The 19560-nt window shown below is 38.1% G+C and overlaps 1 protein-coding gene across 1 annotated transcript in view; it reads right to left on the reverse strand.

Moving 5' to 3' along the window:
* The window catches only part of Gk (glycerol kinase), a 76238-nt gene that overhangs the window by 26979 nt on the left and 29699 nt on the right, over window positions 1–19560 (reverse strand). The window contains exons 6-12 of the mRNA XM_032890222.1: window positions 12457–12533; window positions 10687–10824; window positions 7963–8072; window positions 7020–7086; window positions 5942–5959; window positions 3975–4010; window positions 3495–3562 (exon numbers count right to left, since the gene is read on the reverse strand). Of these exons, the coding sequence (XP_032746113.1) occupies window positions 3495–3562; window positions 3975–4010; window positions 5942–5959; window positions 7020–7086; window positions 7963–8072; window positions 10687–10824; window positions 12457–12533 (514 nt within the window). The remainder of the gene's footprint in view (window positions 1–3494; window positions 3563–3974; window positions 4011–5941; window positions 5960–7019; window positions 7087–7962; window positions 8073–10686; window positions 10825–12456; window positions 12534–19560) is intronic.

Below are 19560 nucleotides of genomic sequence, written 5' to 3' on the forward strand. Positions count from 1 at the left end.
CCTTTCTCTCTCCATCCTCTGAGTGTGTAGTATAGTACAATGGCTTATATGACGGGTTCCTGCCCTCTAGCTTTTCCTTGCATTGACCCAAGACTGTCATCATATTAACTGACAACTCCAGTAACACCTAAGCACCAGGCTCATAAATGTCCAGAAGTTATCCATTACCTATCAAGTAGAAAAAAAGCAAACGAAACAAAACAAACAAAAATCTTGGCCTGCAGTTTACAGATTTACAGAACGTTTTATATGGTGTCAATAAAATATCCCTTATTGACTCATGATCCAAACATTTGGTCCCCAGCTATTGTGGCTATGTTGGGAGGTTGTGGCTGCTTTGGGAGATGAGCCTAGCTGGAGGACATATGTCACTGGATGTATGCCTTTGAGGGTTATACTAAGTTCTCAATTTACTGTCCTGTTTCTTCCTCCTGTTTGCCAGGATGGGAATTTCTTCAAGGCATGTTCCTGCCCCTACATTGTTCTTCTAAGTACCACCTACTCCCACAGCTCAGATTTATTTTAATGCTGCGTATCTCAGGCTGATGTGGAACTCACCACTTAGCACAGACTGTCTCCTAAGAGCCTGGAATACAAGCCAGAAACAGTGGGATCATGTCTTATTTTCGACCATTTTCCTACCCTAATGTTCACTTCATTCTCTAACTAAATCTTCCTATTTGTATCCTTGTTAAGTGTCTGCTGCACGCTCCAGCACTGTTCATTCTTGAAAACATCTCACTACTAGCATCATGGTTTTTATACTGCTGGAATCAAGTCCAGGGTGATCACCTGTGATTTTTCTGGCCTCACTTCGAAAGCCCAAGACATTAATGCAATGTTTCTTATGTCACAGGTACTCATAATTATTACCTAACTTCAATTAATAACTTATGCACTTGGTAGACAATGGTAAAGCGAGAAAGGAATAGAAGAGAGGGACATGAAAGCTATTTTACTGGGTTCCTATTATATACTGTATACTGTGCTAGGTAATAGAGATAACATCTAATTTACTAGCATTAGTGTTCCTGGCAGAGGAGGAAAGGGAAAAAACCAGACTGCTTTTCTGTGATTCCTGATGCGGTTGCTGGAACCCTGATTCGAAGAAAGTGTTTCCACACTTAGGTTGACTCAAGTGCTCCTTCATAACCTGAGGTCAGCATAGCCTACAAATAATTCTCATATTCTCTTCCAAACTTTCATTTGAATAAGGTCACCCTTTCACAGGAGGATGGTTAGTTCTGTTGAATTACAATAGCATTTATTTTAGGGCTGCTAGATCTTTCATTATTTGTAGAAAAAGAACTTAATCATCTAAGTAAAAATAATAAAGTCATCGTAGTAGTATGTGCCTGCAGCCCTATCATTGTTTTTCCAGAACTAGGGAGATGAGGGCAGGAGCACCATGGCAGATCTAAGGACAGACTGAGCTACATGAGACCGTGCCTGAAAGGGTGTGCTGATACATGCCTATAATCTTAGCACTGAGGCAGAAGGGTGCTGAGTCTCACAGCAGGCTGAGATGTAAGCAAGCTCCAGGCAAAGGGTCTACACAGCAAGACCCCTATCTCTAAACAACAACAACAACAACAATAAAACAACAAACTTTCAAAATCAAAACAACAAACCTAAACCAACTAACAAAAATCCTTGAGGACAGAATTAGGAAATCCTCATAAAAAAAAAATCATTAAGGTTTATAATCTTCTGGCCCATACAGAATCAGCTGACCAGAGCTCATGGGGGCTGCAGAGATCAAGCTTGTAGGGATCTGACCTGGGTCCCTTTCTATACATGTTATGGCTGTGTAGTGGTGTTCTTGTGGGAATACTAACATGGCGGGGAGACAGAGACACTGTCCCTGACTCTTTTGTTTACTTGTGGGACCCATTTCCTCCTACTGAGGTGCCTTGTCCCGCCTCGATATGATGGCATGTGTCTGGTCTTATTGTAGCTTGTTGTGCCATGTTTGGTTGATGTCCCTGGGAGATCTGCTCTTTTCTGAGGGGAGGTGGAGCAGGATGAGGGTGTGTGGGAGGGGGTGGTGGTAGCGGAAGATTAGGAGAGAGGAAAGGTGGAAGAGGAAGAGACTAGGAAGAGGAAACCATAAGCAAAATATAAGAGAAAAGTAAAACAAAAAAGCTGGGCTAGAGAGATGGCTCAGTGGTTAAGAGTTCTGACTGCTCTTCTAGAGGTTAATTACTTGTAGCAACCACGTGGTGGCTTACAACCATCTGTAATGGGACTTGATGCCTTCTTCGGTATGTCTGAAGACAGCTACAGTGTGCTCACATACATAAAAAGAAATAAATCTTTTTAAGAAGCTATGAATATATTAAAAAGCTTTAAAAAGCAAACAAATATTTAAAAAATATAAAACAAGGATAGGGGAAGTTATAGTCTTATTGTAAGTTTATGGAAATATTTTATGTTTATGGCAGACAGTAAGTCACAACTAAGGAACACAATGAATTAATGGACAAATATTATGTTTCTGGCTTACTAGCTTCATGGCATTATATGAATTAATTATTCTATCTAAGTCCTAGCTACCTGATTTATAGGAATAATAGGATTCACAAATACTAGGATTAATGTGGACTGAGTGATATCTCAAGTATGTGGACCATTACATATATACAATAGCCAGTTTCTGAGCATGTATTTTAATTGTCACTATATTTCAGCTCTTGGAATATATTGTCACTCAACATATGGCACTTTTTTAATAAAAACTAATTAAGAGAAAAGAATAGGAGAAAAACATTATCAAGTTTTCTTTTCTTTCATTCTTGCTGCTCCTAATCAGTGAATGGCATTAAATATCCCAACAAAAATAGACTTTTGAGAACCTAGCAGGATAATACACTGAAAATTACATTTTATTATGACAGTTCCTTATTTTGTCACAACCTCCACCCATCAATCCCATCAATATACTTTTTATTAAAAAAAAATAAAAAAGAATATGGCTCTAGGGTAAACAAAAAAACAAACTCCTGAAACTTGGGATGCTGAGACAGGAGAATTTCCCAGGAAATTTGTGGCCAGTCTTTAGCTACCTAGTTTGAATTTCTGTAGTTTAGAGTCAGGCCCTATCTCAAAAACACCAAAACCAAATTAAAAATAAAAGACAAAAATCAGACACAAGCATGTGCTTGATTTGACAGAATGCTAGGTAAATGTGCATGAGGTCCTGGGTGCAAGCCCAGTGTGGCATAAAACCAGGTGTCCGGTATCCTGGCATATGACTGTAAGTCTGGCATTTGTGTCAGGAAGATCAAGAATTTCAGGCCAGCCTGGGCTATATAAGATGGAAGGCAGAGAGAAAATGGGTGAAAGGGGAAGAAAGGTGGAAACAAATTGTAAACACAATGTGGATCTCCATCCTGAAGTGACTGTAGTGTTGCCTTTTGGCTGAGCTTTTAAAGCGCCAAGGAGAAAAGTAAACAAAACAACCCTGTTTCTTAAGTCAGGTCTCTTAAACTCACGTGTTTTTGGCCTGTCCATCCTGGAAGCACATTTGTCCCACCAAAGCAGCAGACTGGTCCCCCAAACACTAAAATTATAAATGACAATAAAAAACAAAAAATACTTAAACATGACTAATTTCCTTTTCTGAAGAGCCATAGGTTTATTTTTGTGTCTTTTAATTTATCAAGGAGTGAACTATCTATGCCTTACATTTCCCCCCATTAGGATTTCACCCATTTATTTATCAAGATACCCAGTGTTGGGCTTGTACTGCACCACCATGCCAGGCCTAGAATTTCCTCAAAATGTTTTCACTGACCCATCCTATGCCACAGAAAAACAAGAAGTGGCCAGTATTGTTACTCTTATTCGTCTCCATCCCCTACCCCCTTCCGAAAAGGCAGAAGGATTAAAATGGAGGAGGTTAAGCCACAACCATTTAGGACAGGGGTGGGAGGGTGGGTGGTGACAGGAAGATATTTAGTGCTGATACTTACCCCAGATATTGGCACACCTTCCAAGGCCCCAGCTTTCTGATAAAATGTTTTAAAAAGGAATTAGGAGTAGTCACAAAAACGTGGCTCTAGTAACGTAACTGCAATCGTAATGAGCAAGAGCAACATGCCAAAGGAAGTGAGCAGACAAGAAGCTAGTGTTTCAGCTACATAAGCAGGACAGAGACGGAGACTAGAAGGATTCAGAGCAACACGAAGAGATAGGGCATTGGAAAAGGAACATAAAACACTAGACTGGCAGTCAGTCAGGAGACACAGGCTCTTCTCCTGGTTAGGCAGTGTTAGGCCGTAAGCAGGCTGCTGAAACATGCTCCACAATTTATTTATTTACAAAATGACAAGTGGGCTACATGATCTCAGATCAAAATTAGTGCTTTGATGTGGTTGCTGGTATTATGGAACAGCCAACATGTTTTTAAATAACTATCAAACTGCTGTGGAATATAGTTTCCGGAAGGCTGTATTTTATCGACTAACTCTTCTTTCTTTTTTTTTTTTTTTTTCGGAGCTGGGGACCCGAACCTCAGGGCCTTATGCTTCCCTAGGTAGCGCTCTACCACTGAGCTAAATCCCCAGCCCCCTAACTCTTCTTTCTACTCAAACTGCTTTTAAGAAACAAGAGTGCCTGGATTTTAGATGTTTGCCCAAAGAAAGTTAAATTTAGACAAATAGCAATTAATTTATGAATACTACTTGTTTATTTTAATTTCAACCGGTATGGCCAACAAGAAGCAAACTTAAGTTGTTGGTTGCCAAAAGTTTATAAAACAGTTTTTGAAAAAAAAAACATATTACAAGGCTGAGGATCTATCTCAGTGCTAGAGCTATTGCCTACTGGTCCCTGGGTCTAGTTCCCAGAGGCCACAGTAGGGAAAACATTACCACAGCACAACTTGTGCTGACATTAAGGGATTAGAGGCATTAAGGAATGTGATCCCTAAAGTAAGGATGATGTATCAGAAAGAACCCTAAGTGAAAAACTTCACATTGACTCCTTTGCCTACCATTTGTTAGCAAATGGCCCTGGGACCTCTAGTGCCCTAGCCATTAACATGAAGACAGTGACAATCTTATCCTCCTCATGAATTTTTGATAGTATGAAACACCATATATATGAAAGCCAATAGCAAAGTAGAAAACGCCCTTGTTTTCTTTCATGCTTTGTGGTTAAAGATCGGCTATTTTTCAAGGCTGGATTTTAGTGCTAGAGATCAAATCTGGAGCCTACAAAAAAGTAAGGAAGTCATTTACTACTGAGCTACTCCCTGCCTAAGACCTGAAATTTTTATTTATTGTATATATTCTTTGTAATTGAGCCTGGATACTAATAAAAGCTAGACTAGATAAAAGGCTTAACTCTGAATCATTATGAAACCCAGAGGCCTCCTGTTTTGATATATTTATTATAAAAAGTTTATACTTCCAAAATTATCAAACTTTTAACACAATCTAAGGAAATGTTCAGGCATATAAAGCGCTCTGTTTTCTTTACTGGGACAGGCTTCTAGAGGATTCCAGGAGGGTCCTCTGAGGAAGCATGCAGAAAAAGTGACAGTGCATTTCCAACTAACTGGTCTGAAATACCGGGTAAGATATTATATAAGACAGATACACAGAATAGTCAAAAAAATTTCTAATGTCCCTTCTTTGTAAAGGCCAAAGTACATCAGAACTGTACTTTGCAAAGGATAGCATGCAAATCTCTGGATCCCCCAGAATTTTAGAAACATTGATTTTAATCTTATGGAAAAAATAAATGAACAAACAAGATTCTACTTCCTGTAAAAAAAATCTAAAATATGACTACAACTTATAATATTTTAGAAGGTCATGGAATTTCTAAATTCATTTGTTTAGAGAATGGACTGAGGCTTGTCTGAAAAGAAATGGAAATGCACTGTATCTTTTCGAAATGAATGAGTAGCATAATCAGTGGGTAGCCTACTCACCAGGCTATGAGAGATTTTCTATAGTCAGCAAGGGGGAGAGAGGGGGACACAAGCATAATATTTAAATGCAAGAGAAAAGTAGGCCAATTTAATGTTTTTTTTTTCATCGTTCTCTGAAGCGATTTCAAAAATAGCTGCTTTTGTTCTGACCCAAGTGAGTTTGTGATCACCCGGAACTTATGAAAGCATTGTAGATAAGCAGCGACTACGCCTGCCCTAAGCAATTGTGCATTGCCTGAAAAAGGCTTATTCCATATGGAGCACCTAAAAAGTCCTGCTCAGCCATTAACTCAAACATTTGCCACTCATTTCATTTTTATTAACTCTACGAATGGAGCTCCTAATATTTGTCATGAAATGGCTATTTTGAGGTTTCCTTAAACTTATTTTTAAGTTTCATCATGCATTTCAAATTCGTGTGTTCAAATACTAGTTCATACCCTCCTAAAGGTTTCTACTTCTGATACGTGACTACACAGTTTCAAAGATGGTAAGCACACTTACTTTTCTCCCTCTGGGTTTAAGTAAAGTGCCCATTAAGGAAATCGCCTTAATTAGCAACTTAATTTAGAAACTGATTCTTTGCTTTCCGTTCCTTTGTTAAATTGTTCCAAACTGACAAAGAGGGAAACATATAACAATGGTTTAGCCATTAAAAGGGATTAACTAGGAAAAAGAACACTATTAAGATGGGACTAGTACCTGCTAAATTAAAAGCAGACATCACAGCTATTACAGTGATATGGAAGGATAAACTATCCCAAACATTCCTATAGTACTGTTGTTAGGTTATCTATAGTATCTTAAAATATTAATATTCAAATGACAAAAACACTATTATTAAAAGGAAAGCCAATTAAAGTTTATAAATAAAACATCCATTGGTAGTAAGGACTCTAAAGTTTTTTGGTTATAAAGCCATTTAAAAACATTAAATTCTTATTTTATATACTACCAACATTCAGAGACAAAGTCCCAAATCCCAAGCCATAAAACATAATAAAGTTAATTGCTGAATTCTAAATGTCAAAGGTCTTTCTTTTTTAATGAAATCCCTTCCTCCTACTATTTACTTTACCATTAGGCCATAGATCTCAGAAGAACTCCGAACATTGGGAAGAATTTCCATTGGAATTCCAAAAAATCTGAAAAAGAATAGCTTGGGGTATAAAACACTGTTTTGAATAAACATGTAGAAACAGTTTAAATATACGTTAATTATAAACTAGGTGCATCTGATCACAGAATTCAATAGTGACACACACATGAGTCTAGAGAACATAGCTGTGTGCTTGGGTATTTAACAGTCCAAGCTTACAGTAGATTATCAGTTTAAATTTTAAAGCACACCCAGGAAGCAAAGAACTGTTCTAAAAGAGGCTGACCTATAAAGAATAATTAATATGACCTATTTATTCTATGTGTAGTATTCATGGTTGCTGAGATGGCTCAACAGGTATGGTTAACTTACCATGGAACTGCCTAGGGTTTGATACATGGAAGCCAAAGGGCAGAAAGAAACTGACTTGTACAGGTGCCCTTTGGCATACATACACAAACCTTAGCCCTTGTGCCCTGGAATGTGAGTGTGTACGCCCACACATAATATATAATGTTAAAACACACATGTATAATAAAATCTGGGTGTGGTAGTTCATGCCTATCATCCCAGACCTCAGGAAGCTGAGCCAGGGGAATCACCATAAATTCAAGAGTAGCCTAGGGGGCTGGAGAGATGGCTCAGTGGTTAAGAGCACTGACTGCTCTTCCTGAGGTCCTGAGTTCAAATCCCACCAAGCACATGGCGGCTCACAACCATCTATAAAGATTAGCCTGGACTACAGTGAGATATTCTGCCACACCGCAACAGTGCCCCCTAAACAACAAAACAAAAGCCTTCATACAAATACAGACTTGCTGCAATATCAACAATAAATGTTAGTATACAATGACCATTTGCAAACAGTACAATTCAGGTTCTAAATGCGCATTAGAATATATAGGGAAGACGTATAACTCACTCGCAGAGCTCTTTATCCCATTCCAAAGAATGAATGTTAAAAAGCATCGTCCTGCTTGCATTTGTTACATCTGTACAGTGAACACCGCCATTGATTCCCCCTGTTAAACTCTAGATGGAGGGAAAGGAACAGATTAAGTCTGAACTAATCTGCAGTTTTATTTATATGTTGTCAAAAGCAATTGTCAGCAGCAGGGTACATACGACAAGCAGAAGAACCAAACATTTCCATAATTGATGTCTCAGCAGTACTCAAAAACATAATGTGACCTACATATGTAATTTTAAAGTGTCCAGTAGCTGTGCCTGCAAGATGGCTCAAGTAAAGAAAGGCACTTGCTGCTAAGCTTGATGGACCTGAGTTAATTCCTGGAACCTACATAGTAGAAAAAGCAAGTTGGCTCCCACAAGCTGTCCCTCTGACTTCCACACAAGTGTTATGACAGCCATTCACCCTCACACACCACAAATGTAATAAAAATGTAGCTATGTTAAAAATAAAGAAGTAGAACTATAAAATATAACTGCATTTCCTATAGTTCATCTTATTTTATTTAGCTACTATGTCATATCTAAAATAACATATGAACATATAATCAATAAAAATATTATTACCACACTTTACTTTCTTGAGTCTCAAATCTGAAATCTAGTATGCCTTTTATATTTGTAATATATCACAGTTAAGATTGACGGCACTCAAATATTCCCAGCCTCACCCATGTGGCTATTGTAGTCATGCAATTCTAGTGAATTCCTGGTTAAGCAAAAGTCAGTTTTCTTGTGTAATCTTCTATCTTTGGAAAATACAGAGCTTTACAAAATTTGATTAGGTGGAATTTACCTCTTCAAAAGTTTATAGACAACCTGTCTATTCATGTTTTCTTTTGTAATAACCCCTCTTTTTGCATATATCTTGACAGCAGAATTTTAAGCTCTCTATAACCCCGTGGAAAGCAACAGTGCCTTCCTTCGAGTGGAAGAAGAAGGAGGCAAGAAAAAAACAAAAGAGAGAAATAGCATTTCATGGGTTGAGCCCCAAAATCTTCCCTCCTGTCTGCTGCAGCTCATGCTTCCCGTTTCCTATATCAGTCAGCTTCAAGGCCATTGCTAGAGCTGAGAGTCATTCAACGGTGAGTGACATATGAGGAAACAGTCGGCTTCTACAGAGCATGAAGTATATTTTTCCTGGCCAACTCCAGAAGAGTGTAATAGGTAACTAACTCTTCTAGGACATGTTCTAAAGACCTGCTGTATGGATTCCATAATGAGAATAAGGACAAGACTAGTTTGAAGTTCCCGCAGAGGTTGAAACAGTTCCTCTCATAGTTACTGAAGTATTCACAAATGGAATTACATGAGTATAGTTGAAGCAAGCTTGGCACAAAGGTTTATGATCTTACGTATTGCCTATGTTGCCTACGGTATTGCCTATTTAGGGCACATTAACAAAAAATTCCCATAATAAAGGTAATAGGGATCAAAAGGGAAAGAGACCACGAACCACAAGAGGACATACACTATAAAGATGCATATTGTGGAGCTGGAGCGATAGCTCGGCAATTAAGGGCATTAATCCAGGTTCAATCACCAGTACCCACATCAGCTCACAGCTATATCACGTCTAGTCCCAAGGAATAGGACTCTCTCTTCTGAACTCAGAGGACACTGCATGCACATGGTACACATACATGCAGGCGAAATACCCATTCACACAAATAATAAAATAATTTGAAAAAATTTCAAAAATCTCCATTGCAAGTCAGGTGTGGTGGCATACATATATAATCCCAGAATTTGGGAAGCAGAGGTAGGTGGATAGCTACAGTCTTCATAGCAAGTTCCAGGTCACCCAGGGCTACATAGTGAAATCCTGTCAGAGAAGTGGGGTGGGGGGCGCAGACACAGATTGGAAATGGCTAGATGTTGTGACCCTTTTGTGCATCTCGAGACTCAGGAGACAGAAGCCGGAGAATTGGCAGAAGTTTAAGTCCCACAGGGTCTACAAAGTGAAGTGCAGACCAGTTTGGTCTATATACTGACACTGTATCTCAAAAAGCCAAAACCAGAAAAACGATGGATCATAAAAAGATCTAAAATGTTAACTATTTCTAACCTGTGTTCAGATCTAGACAAAATATTTTAATATAAACTTCTTCTATGGTTTAGTTTTGTACCCTGGCAGGATTTCACAAGAGAAAGTTCTCAACTGCTGACAGTGAAGGAGAAAAGGAATGTTGGTTTTTTACTGTGTAAAATAGTTATTTCTTCTTAGAAATGGCTAGTGGGCTAGAAGAAAACAATAGGCATGAGAGAAAAGCGACCTAGATTACTTGCCTAAAGGATAAGAGTCATCAAATATGGTTTTGGTAGTTATCTTCCACTGTCACTCAAATCAAACAAGAAAAATAAAAAGAGAAATAGAAAAAAATATGTCTCAAATAGAGGCTGGGCTATTCTGCTGTCATTTGCGTAGTTTTTCCCAATAATGATGCCGAATAAAAGTCCAAAATGGGGCTGAGGGATGTCTTAGTGGTTAAGAGTACTGACCGATCTTCCAGAGATCCTGAGTTCAAATCCTAGAAACCATATGTTGGCTCACAACCATCTGTAATGGGATTTGAGGCCCTCTCCTACATAAAAAGTCCAAAATGTTGGTAGAAAAAAGGACAGTTAAAAAAATCCCCCCAAATATTTTCTATTCATACATCACATTTAAACATACCCAAATAAGCCATGAATCAATGGTCCCAAAAAGAGCTCTATTTTCTTCGACAGCCTCTTGGACCTTTTTCACATTGTCGAGGAGCCAACGAAGTTTCACTGCACTGAAGTAAGTGCTAAGTGGAAGGCCTGTCTTGGACTAAAACAGTTAGGAAGTTCAGTCAGTAAATTATACTTAGCACAGTTGAAAACAAGACTTCTAAACAAAAGAACTCAACAAAAACATAAAGTGGTTAGGAGTTTTAAATAGAACCTTTTTTGAAGGACTTTGAAATTAAAGTACTTTTTCTAGCCAACGGTCCATGAAAGCATGTTCACGGACAAAGATCAGAGTGATTATGTTGGCAGTTCAAAGAGCAGCCACGTAGGCAAGATAAAGAGAAAGCTAAACAATACACCCACCACCTTCTAACTAGAGAGTGACAATATAATGCTATTGTACAATATATTGCTCATCTGTAGATCCTAAACCAAAATTCTGCACTCAAGTTTTCTTTTTTAGTAGATTATGATATTTAATAGCCATAAATCAATAGCAAGAAAATTATTCTCATACACATAGTTTAATAACATACTATATTCTGTATATATACATACATACTCAAATAACAGAGTAATACAAACTTAATGGAAAGTAAATATGCCAGAGCTCAATGACATGCCCGATCAAAGCAATATGGAATCTCCATACATTAGAAAGCAGCTGGCGAAAGTCAGCAAATACAATGAATGGGTAAAGATGAAACTCATGTATGCCTATTGATCTTTCCTGAGAATTTGCATTTGGGGCCAATGCTCAGAAATAATGGAAGAAAAGAACATATCACAATTATGTTAACATATGGACATACTCTTAGACTTGACACAAAGGGACATGCTGAAGGATGTCCTCAAGAAGATCTTGCAAAGCTAACAGACATCGAGTGTTAAAATGCAGGTAGGAAATGTAATAGTTGCCTATAGTGGTGATGCAGAGAAAACTATGCAACCCTTGAAGCAGAGTACAGATGGAGGACTGGAGGGGTTTGCAGGGTGACAAACAGTCAAGAATAGGTGTTAAATGGGTGGGACAAGACAGAGACTACTTAGGCAGGGAAGGGTGCAGATATGGGACTGTTTGCTAGTCTGCAATAATTAATGGTGTTTGAACATTATTTTCAGATCTAAGAACCAATGTGTCCCATTGGCAAATAAAGGGACACACCTCACAGAAATAAACACAAAGCACCCAAAAGAAAAATCAACTTCTTTGAGTTCTAGAATAACTTGTACTTGCTAAGAAATTAATTTAATTTACCTAAAGCAAAAGAATCTATATGAGAATCTAAAGTCAGACATATTTTATTATTCTTCTTTGCGTGAAGAAAGTCATTTTTTTCAAGGTCTTTAGTGAAGGTCTAGAAGACTGCCTAATTTTCTCTGAATTCCTAAAAACCTAAAATCACCCAGAACTTTCAATAAGAAGCTATGCTGATGGATCCTTAACCTATGAGAAAATTAAAGAAAGACCCTTGGGGAATATGATTTAAGCTACTAAGATAAATACAATCTCTACCATTCTGTCCTCTTGGGGTATTATTATTCCAGTTATCTCACAGAACAAGACAGAAAGGTTAAGAACCAAATTGTCCCCAGATATCTGAAGGAAATATTGTATAAGTTGTATAAAATAACCACATTGCCATAGACCAAGATAGTCTGTCTCATGAAATCTGTGACCTTTTTTTTTAAAGGAACATTCTTACAGTGTACTTCTGAAAAGATTTCTTACCTTGACAAAGTTATTATTTCCCGGAATTCTTTTACTAAGTTTCTCAACAGTAGACTGGGTTCTTAGGTCAAGCCACACTATAGATCAAAACAGAGTAATATAAATGAAGAACTTCATAAAAATAAGAACCTATGAATCTGTGAAACCACTGTCACAGATAGGAGACTGATTAGTTTCCATAAGCAATTAAAATTTTAAGGACAGAAATTAGAAGATTAGAAATGAATGGACATACTGTTAGAAGAAAATATATTTACAAAGGATAATTGAAAGCTTTTATGCAAAATTACAGATCGAAAGTATAAGAACAATACAAACCTTAGGGCTTTTATTTTGATAGAAAAAATTAAAAGTTATGAATGAGCATTTGGAGTAGGGATTTTCTAAACACACATGAATGGGCATAAGACTTGAAACCCGGGCAGGCTAGTTGGCAGTGCAAGACACTCAGCTCAGGATAAAACGTGTATCTTAGAAACCTTGGGAGAAGACTGTGACAAAAACTAAGGAGAGAACCTGATCCTATTACTGAAGAATTCAGTCTCACATATTGGATGCTTATTTACATTAAAATCTTTCAAAGGATGTAAGATATGAAATCATTAATAGATTTTCTTTAATAACAATCCATTTCTTTGTTGGATTATATGGGGGAAACTCTGAGGAGTCATTTTTTTTTTACTAAATTTCTCTTACCTGCTTTCTGATCCCCAAGGAGAAAATATCTCACTTTTATTCGTAGCAGAAGCTTGGGAAACAGAAAGCACTAAAAACTATATGATAGATTGCATAAGTAAAAACCAGAATCAGATTTGCTATTTTTTTTAAAGATAGGATCTATTTTTTTACAGCTTTTAATCTTGTAGTGGTAATCTAGTATTTTTAAATACTAACTATGCTCAGATGCCTCCTGAAGAAAATCAAGGCCCATAGTCTATTTAAAGGATTCTGGGGGAAGTAATGCAAGCTTGCACACTACATTTTTTAAATGTTGACAGATACCTAGTTTGACTCATTTAACTGTGCTATGATGTTCTCTATGTTTAAAATCAATTCTTTCCTGTAGTAAATTTCAGCAAATTCTTTCTAATTATTTAAACAGCTGTGTGCTTTATTTTGATAGGACTAATTCCCATGAGATTTTAACTGGAGACTTCCAGATACAATACTGACTTTCACATACAACAGAAAAACTGGCAAGCAAATGACCCACATGACAACCAAGGAAATAGGGTAGTAAACCCCACAAAAACAGATTGGCCTATTGGTAAGATCTGCATATGGTACCCAGCACCTACTCCTCTTTACACAAGAAGCATCATCTCAAATTCTCTTTGGAGATTTAGATTTCCATAATCCTCAGCCGTGTGGTTTATCTGGGAATTTACCCTACTCTACGTTCTAGGGTTGGGTACGAACCCTAAATTTTTCCACAAGGGATCCTTGGCTAAATCACTCAACTGAGATCTATGTTCAGTCTGCAATTGCCATTTCTCTCAACTGCATTTGGCACTGTGTCATTTGAGCTTGCTGTTCTCATGAGGGAAGGTCTGTCAGTCTGTCATGTCAGGAGCCATCTCATCTGTATTCAGAATGAATCAAAACCTAAACTGAGCTACCAGTGGGTGACTAGATCCATTAGTAAAATAAATTGCTTTTTCCCCCATTTGACTTAGTTGGCATTTTCTATCACAATGTCAGGACATAAAGCATTAGCAAAATCAGAGGTGGCAACATCTCCCACAGCAAAGGAACAAGCGTCAGCTACTTTTTACAAGGAACAGCATTATGTGGTGGTGGCAAAAATAGACTTTCCTCCCAGACAAGCAACCTTAGCAGATGTTGTTGGATTAACAGGAATAATTGGGGAAAATGGAAGGATTCAAAGAGAGGCTTTAAATCTGGGATATGATGAATGAGCACATCTTAATTTTCAGTGCTTTGAACTAAAATGAGCTATGAGTTTAAGTCTTAATGTAGTGAGTTTTGATTACAACTTCAAAAAATCAAACAGGATAGACTAGGAGTTCATAGTACTTGGTAGGATAAAGGTAGATTTGGGAAACATTTGTTTTAGTTATATGGGTTTGTTGAATTATCAAATAAAATACATTTTGTAAAAAGAGGTCAAAACAAATCGATTGGAGATACATTGACTTGGCTCTCTAGCCTCTTTTTTTGATCATGTAAGCCTCCTATACCTAGTGTTCTCCTTCTTTCTCTCTTGTCCCTTCCTCCCTCCAGTCCGATGCAACACTTATCACAGAGCTGAAAGCTGGGCACTATACTCCACAATTCTGGACAGGAGATCCGTGAAGAGGACTCACAAACTTGTCTTCCTTTCCAGAAACCACTACTAGAATTCCACAGCAGTGGTTCGTTCTTAGGAAGCATAAAGAAACCACTTAGAAAACTTTGAATTTTTCTAACCATAACCTACCTTGCAGGATTCAGGTTCAAGTCTAGGCCAGGGTTGAGCCTATGTACTTTCCTGTGAGTATTCCAAGTTATCCAGCACAATACTAATATGTGAGTACATCTTTTACAGTGCATGTTATTTTGAGCAGTAACATGCTCCAATTACTTAATTCAAAACCAAACCAAATACTGTCAGTAGGGTAGCACTAGGAGTCTCAGTGGTCCTATGACTTCATTGCCCTTCAACAAAGACAAGTTAAGCAGACTTGTAGTTATACAGGACTATGATGGTATCCATCCACAGAACTAAATCACATCCTCTCCCCAAAGAATCAAAACACCGAATGTAAAATCATGAACCCAAAGTTCTAAGTTTGGCTTTGCTACAATCAAGCTTGGTGATTTAGGCATTGTTTAATCCGTTTTGACCTGGATTCCCTAAATATAAAATAAGGGTGCTATAGTGGATGGCATGTAAAGTCCTTTCCTTCACCGGTTCCAGGACTTGAGGAGGCTGCCATGTTTGCTTTGTGCTGTCAATGAGTTCGTGGTAATTAGAGCACACAGGATGAATTAGTACAAATTGCAAAGGAAGAGATGTCAGTGTCAAGTTGATACACTACCAAAACAATTCGCAAATGTTCAAAATTAATTCAATTAAGAAGAAAACAATTAGCAAACTCATTGCAGGAGCTAAGATGGCAGAATTAGCTTTGCAGAATAAGAGACCGAAAGCCAAAGAGAAGATCCCCAAGCTGGAGGACTGAGCCCCTCGTGTAGGTAAATTTCTGAGATGGAAAGAAGTGAAAGATCCAGATCTGTCGGCAGCAGTCAATTTCCCCAACATGTCTGAGCTGGAAGGCCGGAGAGGGAGCAGTAGCCAGAGCACCAATACCTGACGAAGCACCAGCAGCTGGAACTGGAGAGCCAGAGGGGACAACGGCAACTGGAACTGAAGAGCCAGGAGAAACTGGAGCAGCTGGAGCATTAGGAGAAATAATGGCAATTCATGCTAGAGATAGCCAGGTTCAAGGTCGATGGACGCTGGTTTTGAGGTGGCAGATACTTGGGCGAGTTCATTAGAATGAATGGTTTTCTACACATGAATGTAGAAAAAGAAATGGAAGAGACATAGAGTAGAAGGGGAACAAAGAAAGGCCAGTCCGAGTGTCTCGTTCACTAGTACTTCCATTTGGTAGTACCATGTAAGTATGTGTTTCTCGTTCAGAAAGGTTCTTCCCTACTTGGCAACATGTATGCATCATAATTCAAGAAACCACTGAACTGAAATCATGCATTATATATTACACGAGCACATCTTCAGGGAATGTTAAAGAGGAATGCTACCAAAGAACATGCCATAGAAGTTCCTGCCATGGTCATATGCCGCAGGATATGAAAGAGTTATTTTGGGAAATCACAATCCCAGGAAAGTACTTTCCTCATTGGGTAGCTAGCAGTAAAATCATTTCCACAGACAGGAACAGCACTGTCTAAGGACATAGCTAACTGCTAGCCTCCAAGGTTATAAAGTAAATACATAGCAGGGAAATAAATTCTAGGGAATGTAAAATACTATATACACCCCTTCTAGAAGGATTAATGACATTTCTTTAGACTAAGAACATTGGAATTTCAATGGTCCAGATGATCCAATGAATAGTTTATGAAAATAACTTGGATGGTATGAATGCACATCTAATGTATGTGCAGTACATTTAGTTTGTCCAGATAAAAGTTTTACAAATGAAGAGAAATTTAGTTACCTCAATCTTCGTCGATCATAAAGTTAAGTGATATACAGTGCAGAAGAAATCATCATCTTTAGAGGATTATTGAGTAATAAATCACACAAGTCCATACAATTGTGTCTAATCATCACAACAGGAAGCAAACACATATAAGAAACAAAATGGAAAAAAATCCCTAGGGACCGTCTACATCTGGTTGGCTAAGCACAAAGTATATAGTCAATCTCCTCAGAGACAATTTGTCCTGGGCGCTTTATAATGTAGTAAGATGAAGAGAATGTTCCATGTTATCCAACACCATAAACAAAGACCAGAGTTTTACAAAATGCTGACTTCTTTCCCTTCAATAAGAATTGTAAATGCCAATAGTTAGGCTCTTAATGAGAAGAAAGGCAGGAAAATTAAAACCTATCTCTCCTGAGCTGTGTGTGTGTGTGTGTGTGTGTGTGTGTGTGTGTGTGTGTGTGTGTGTGTGTGTATGTGTACAAGTGCATATATATGTAGGATCTGAAAGCAACTTTAGCTGTTAGTACATAAAAGCCACAATGCCAGTGACAGACTTAAGTGTTTAGGAAGCAGTAAAGCAAATTGAGGCATCTCCTTAGATATTAGATATTACATTAGATTTTATATTAATCTCAGAATTAACATACTCAATGTTACATCTACAAGTGGGCCATATGTAGCTATAGGACCCACTGAGTTTTCACATCTGTTTACAAGTGGAAAAGAAAAGATACCAGTAAGCACACAGCCTTATTGCAAGTAAGCATAGCCTTTGTCAGTATTCAATTTGTTCAATTAACCTATGCCGTGGCCACCATTGAATCCTAAGACCCTTGTATCTTAGGTGATCGGGGAGCCATCTCAGGGAATTTTAAAGCAGACAAATACAAATAGTTCTCATTTTCCTGTTCACAATAAATATTGCCCATCACTTGTTATATAATTCAGTTAAGTAAAAACAGGAAAAAGACAAGACTAGGCTAGAAGGACAGAGCTTTACAAGGGGAAGAGGAAAAGGAAGGAGTACTCTGAACTGATCCCTTTGCTTTATCTCCTGAATCCCCGGTTACTCTCAGAGTCACTGTAGTTGAGGGTGAACTTGAACTCCTGATCTCCCTTGTGCTTGGATCAAACAGACTCATCATGACTGTTTAGATTGAATATGTCATAGAAAAAATTCATGGTGAATTCCTAACCTCAAATTTGAAAGAATCAGGATGAGAAACCTTTGGGAAATGATTCTCTCAATACCACCGAGTCTTCAAAATGGGATCTGTACACTTATAAAAACCCTGGAAAGCCTTTGCTTCCTCAAATGTCGTCTCTGCCATATGGAAACACAAGGCCAGCGGTGGCCCCTCACCAGACCGAATCAACTGGCACCTTGATCTCAGTCTTAAACTTTGAGCCTCTACAACTATCATAAGCACATATTGGCTGAATATGCTACCAACTCTGTGGTGCTCTGGCTCTAGCCGTCTGAACTAAGATAGAGAAAACAAAAATGTCAAACATCACACTATGATACAAATAAGCCACAGAAACCTGACCACAAATCCATGGGGCAATCTAATTCTGTTTCCACTAATTCTGTCTGATCTTCCTTTTGAATAAAGCTGCCAAATATTTAATACCATGATGGAACCCTCAACTGAAACCCACAAGTATGGATGATAGTTCCATGTTTTTCTAGATGAAGTTAGAAGAGTCTATCCTTGCAATGGTTAAGCAGGTTCTTTGTCCAATTATCTTCCCTTTAGTTCTCTTCCCATTTCTTCTTCTAGCTCTCAACATCCTACTCTTAACTTCTAGAACAGAATGGTAAGTGATAGGTCTCCTTGGTTTGTATATATAGGTTACCAGGGAACATGAAACACACAAAGGCATCTACCCAAGGTTTTCGATTTAATTGTACACTCATTTCTATAGTGAGATCATCTACAGTAGTATGAGATGATCAGATCTGTGTTAGAAACTTTCAAATCTGCATTTAAAGCAATCGAAAGGTAAGTGTGGTGGTGTATAGCAGTAATCCAAGCCCTTGGGACACAGGGAGGTAGAGCAGGAGTTCAAAGTTATCCTTTGCTACACAGTGGGTTCAAGGCTGGCTTGGTGCACATAAAACACTGGCTCAAAATCAAACACACAATAAGACAGTTCAGCGGACGAAGATGCTTGGTGCCAGGCCTGACAACTTGTCTCTGACCCTTGAGATCTACAAGGTAAAAGCAGAAATCTGACTCTACTTGATTAGCTTCTTTCTTATACATGCATGCCATAAAATGCATCCCTACTTTCTCCTGAAATTAACTAATTAAAAAGCCTCCAAAAAATCCAATTTCTAATTGCCTAGAAAATAGTTTCAATCAAAAGTTTTATATTTCATATAAAGCAAAAGGTTACTTTCCTCCCTTAACATTACTTTAATTCTTACAAACTTGCTTAATTTTTCCTTCATCTTTTAATGAAACAACGATGGTGTTTGCTTAAAGATGGTGTGATACAGACCTGAAGCACCGTGCTAAGAGGAAAAGAGGCACTCAGAACAAATCACACAATCTCAAGCATGGGCGTGGGCTTCTCAAGGAATGATCACCTTCCTGCCCATGAGTCCCTCCGTGTACAGACACAGAGTTGGCGCTGTCCTCTGAGATGTCTGGGCAACTCTCTCAGTAAGTCACTAGCAGTTTCAATTCAAAGCTTCACTGTCCAGTAACATCCTGTCATGTATACATATACCTATTAGATTTACAAGCTTTTTATTTGCTTCCTCTTCCTGCTTCATATTCCTTTCCTTCCTTGTGAAATTCACTGTTTGTAACTTGTTATGATTATGATAATCATATATTATCTTTTGTTTCTTTTTTTCTTTTGGAAACAGAGTTTTGCTTTACAGCCTTAGGTGACCTAGAACATGCAATGGAAGCCA

This window comes from Rattus rattus, chromosome X (genome assembly GCF_011064425.1).
Source record: "Rattus rattus isolate New Zealand chromosome X, Rrattus_CSIRO_v1, whole genome shotgun sequence".
NCBI lineage: Eukaryota > Metazoa > Chordata > Mammalia > Rodentia > Muridae > Rattus > Rattus rattus.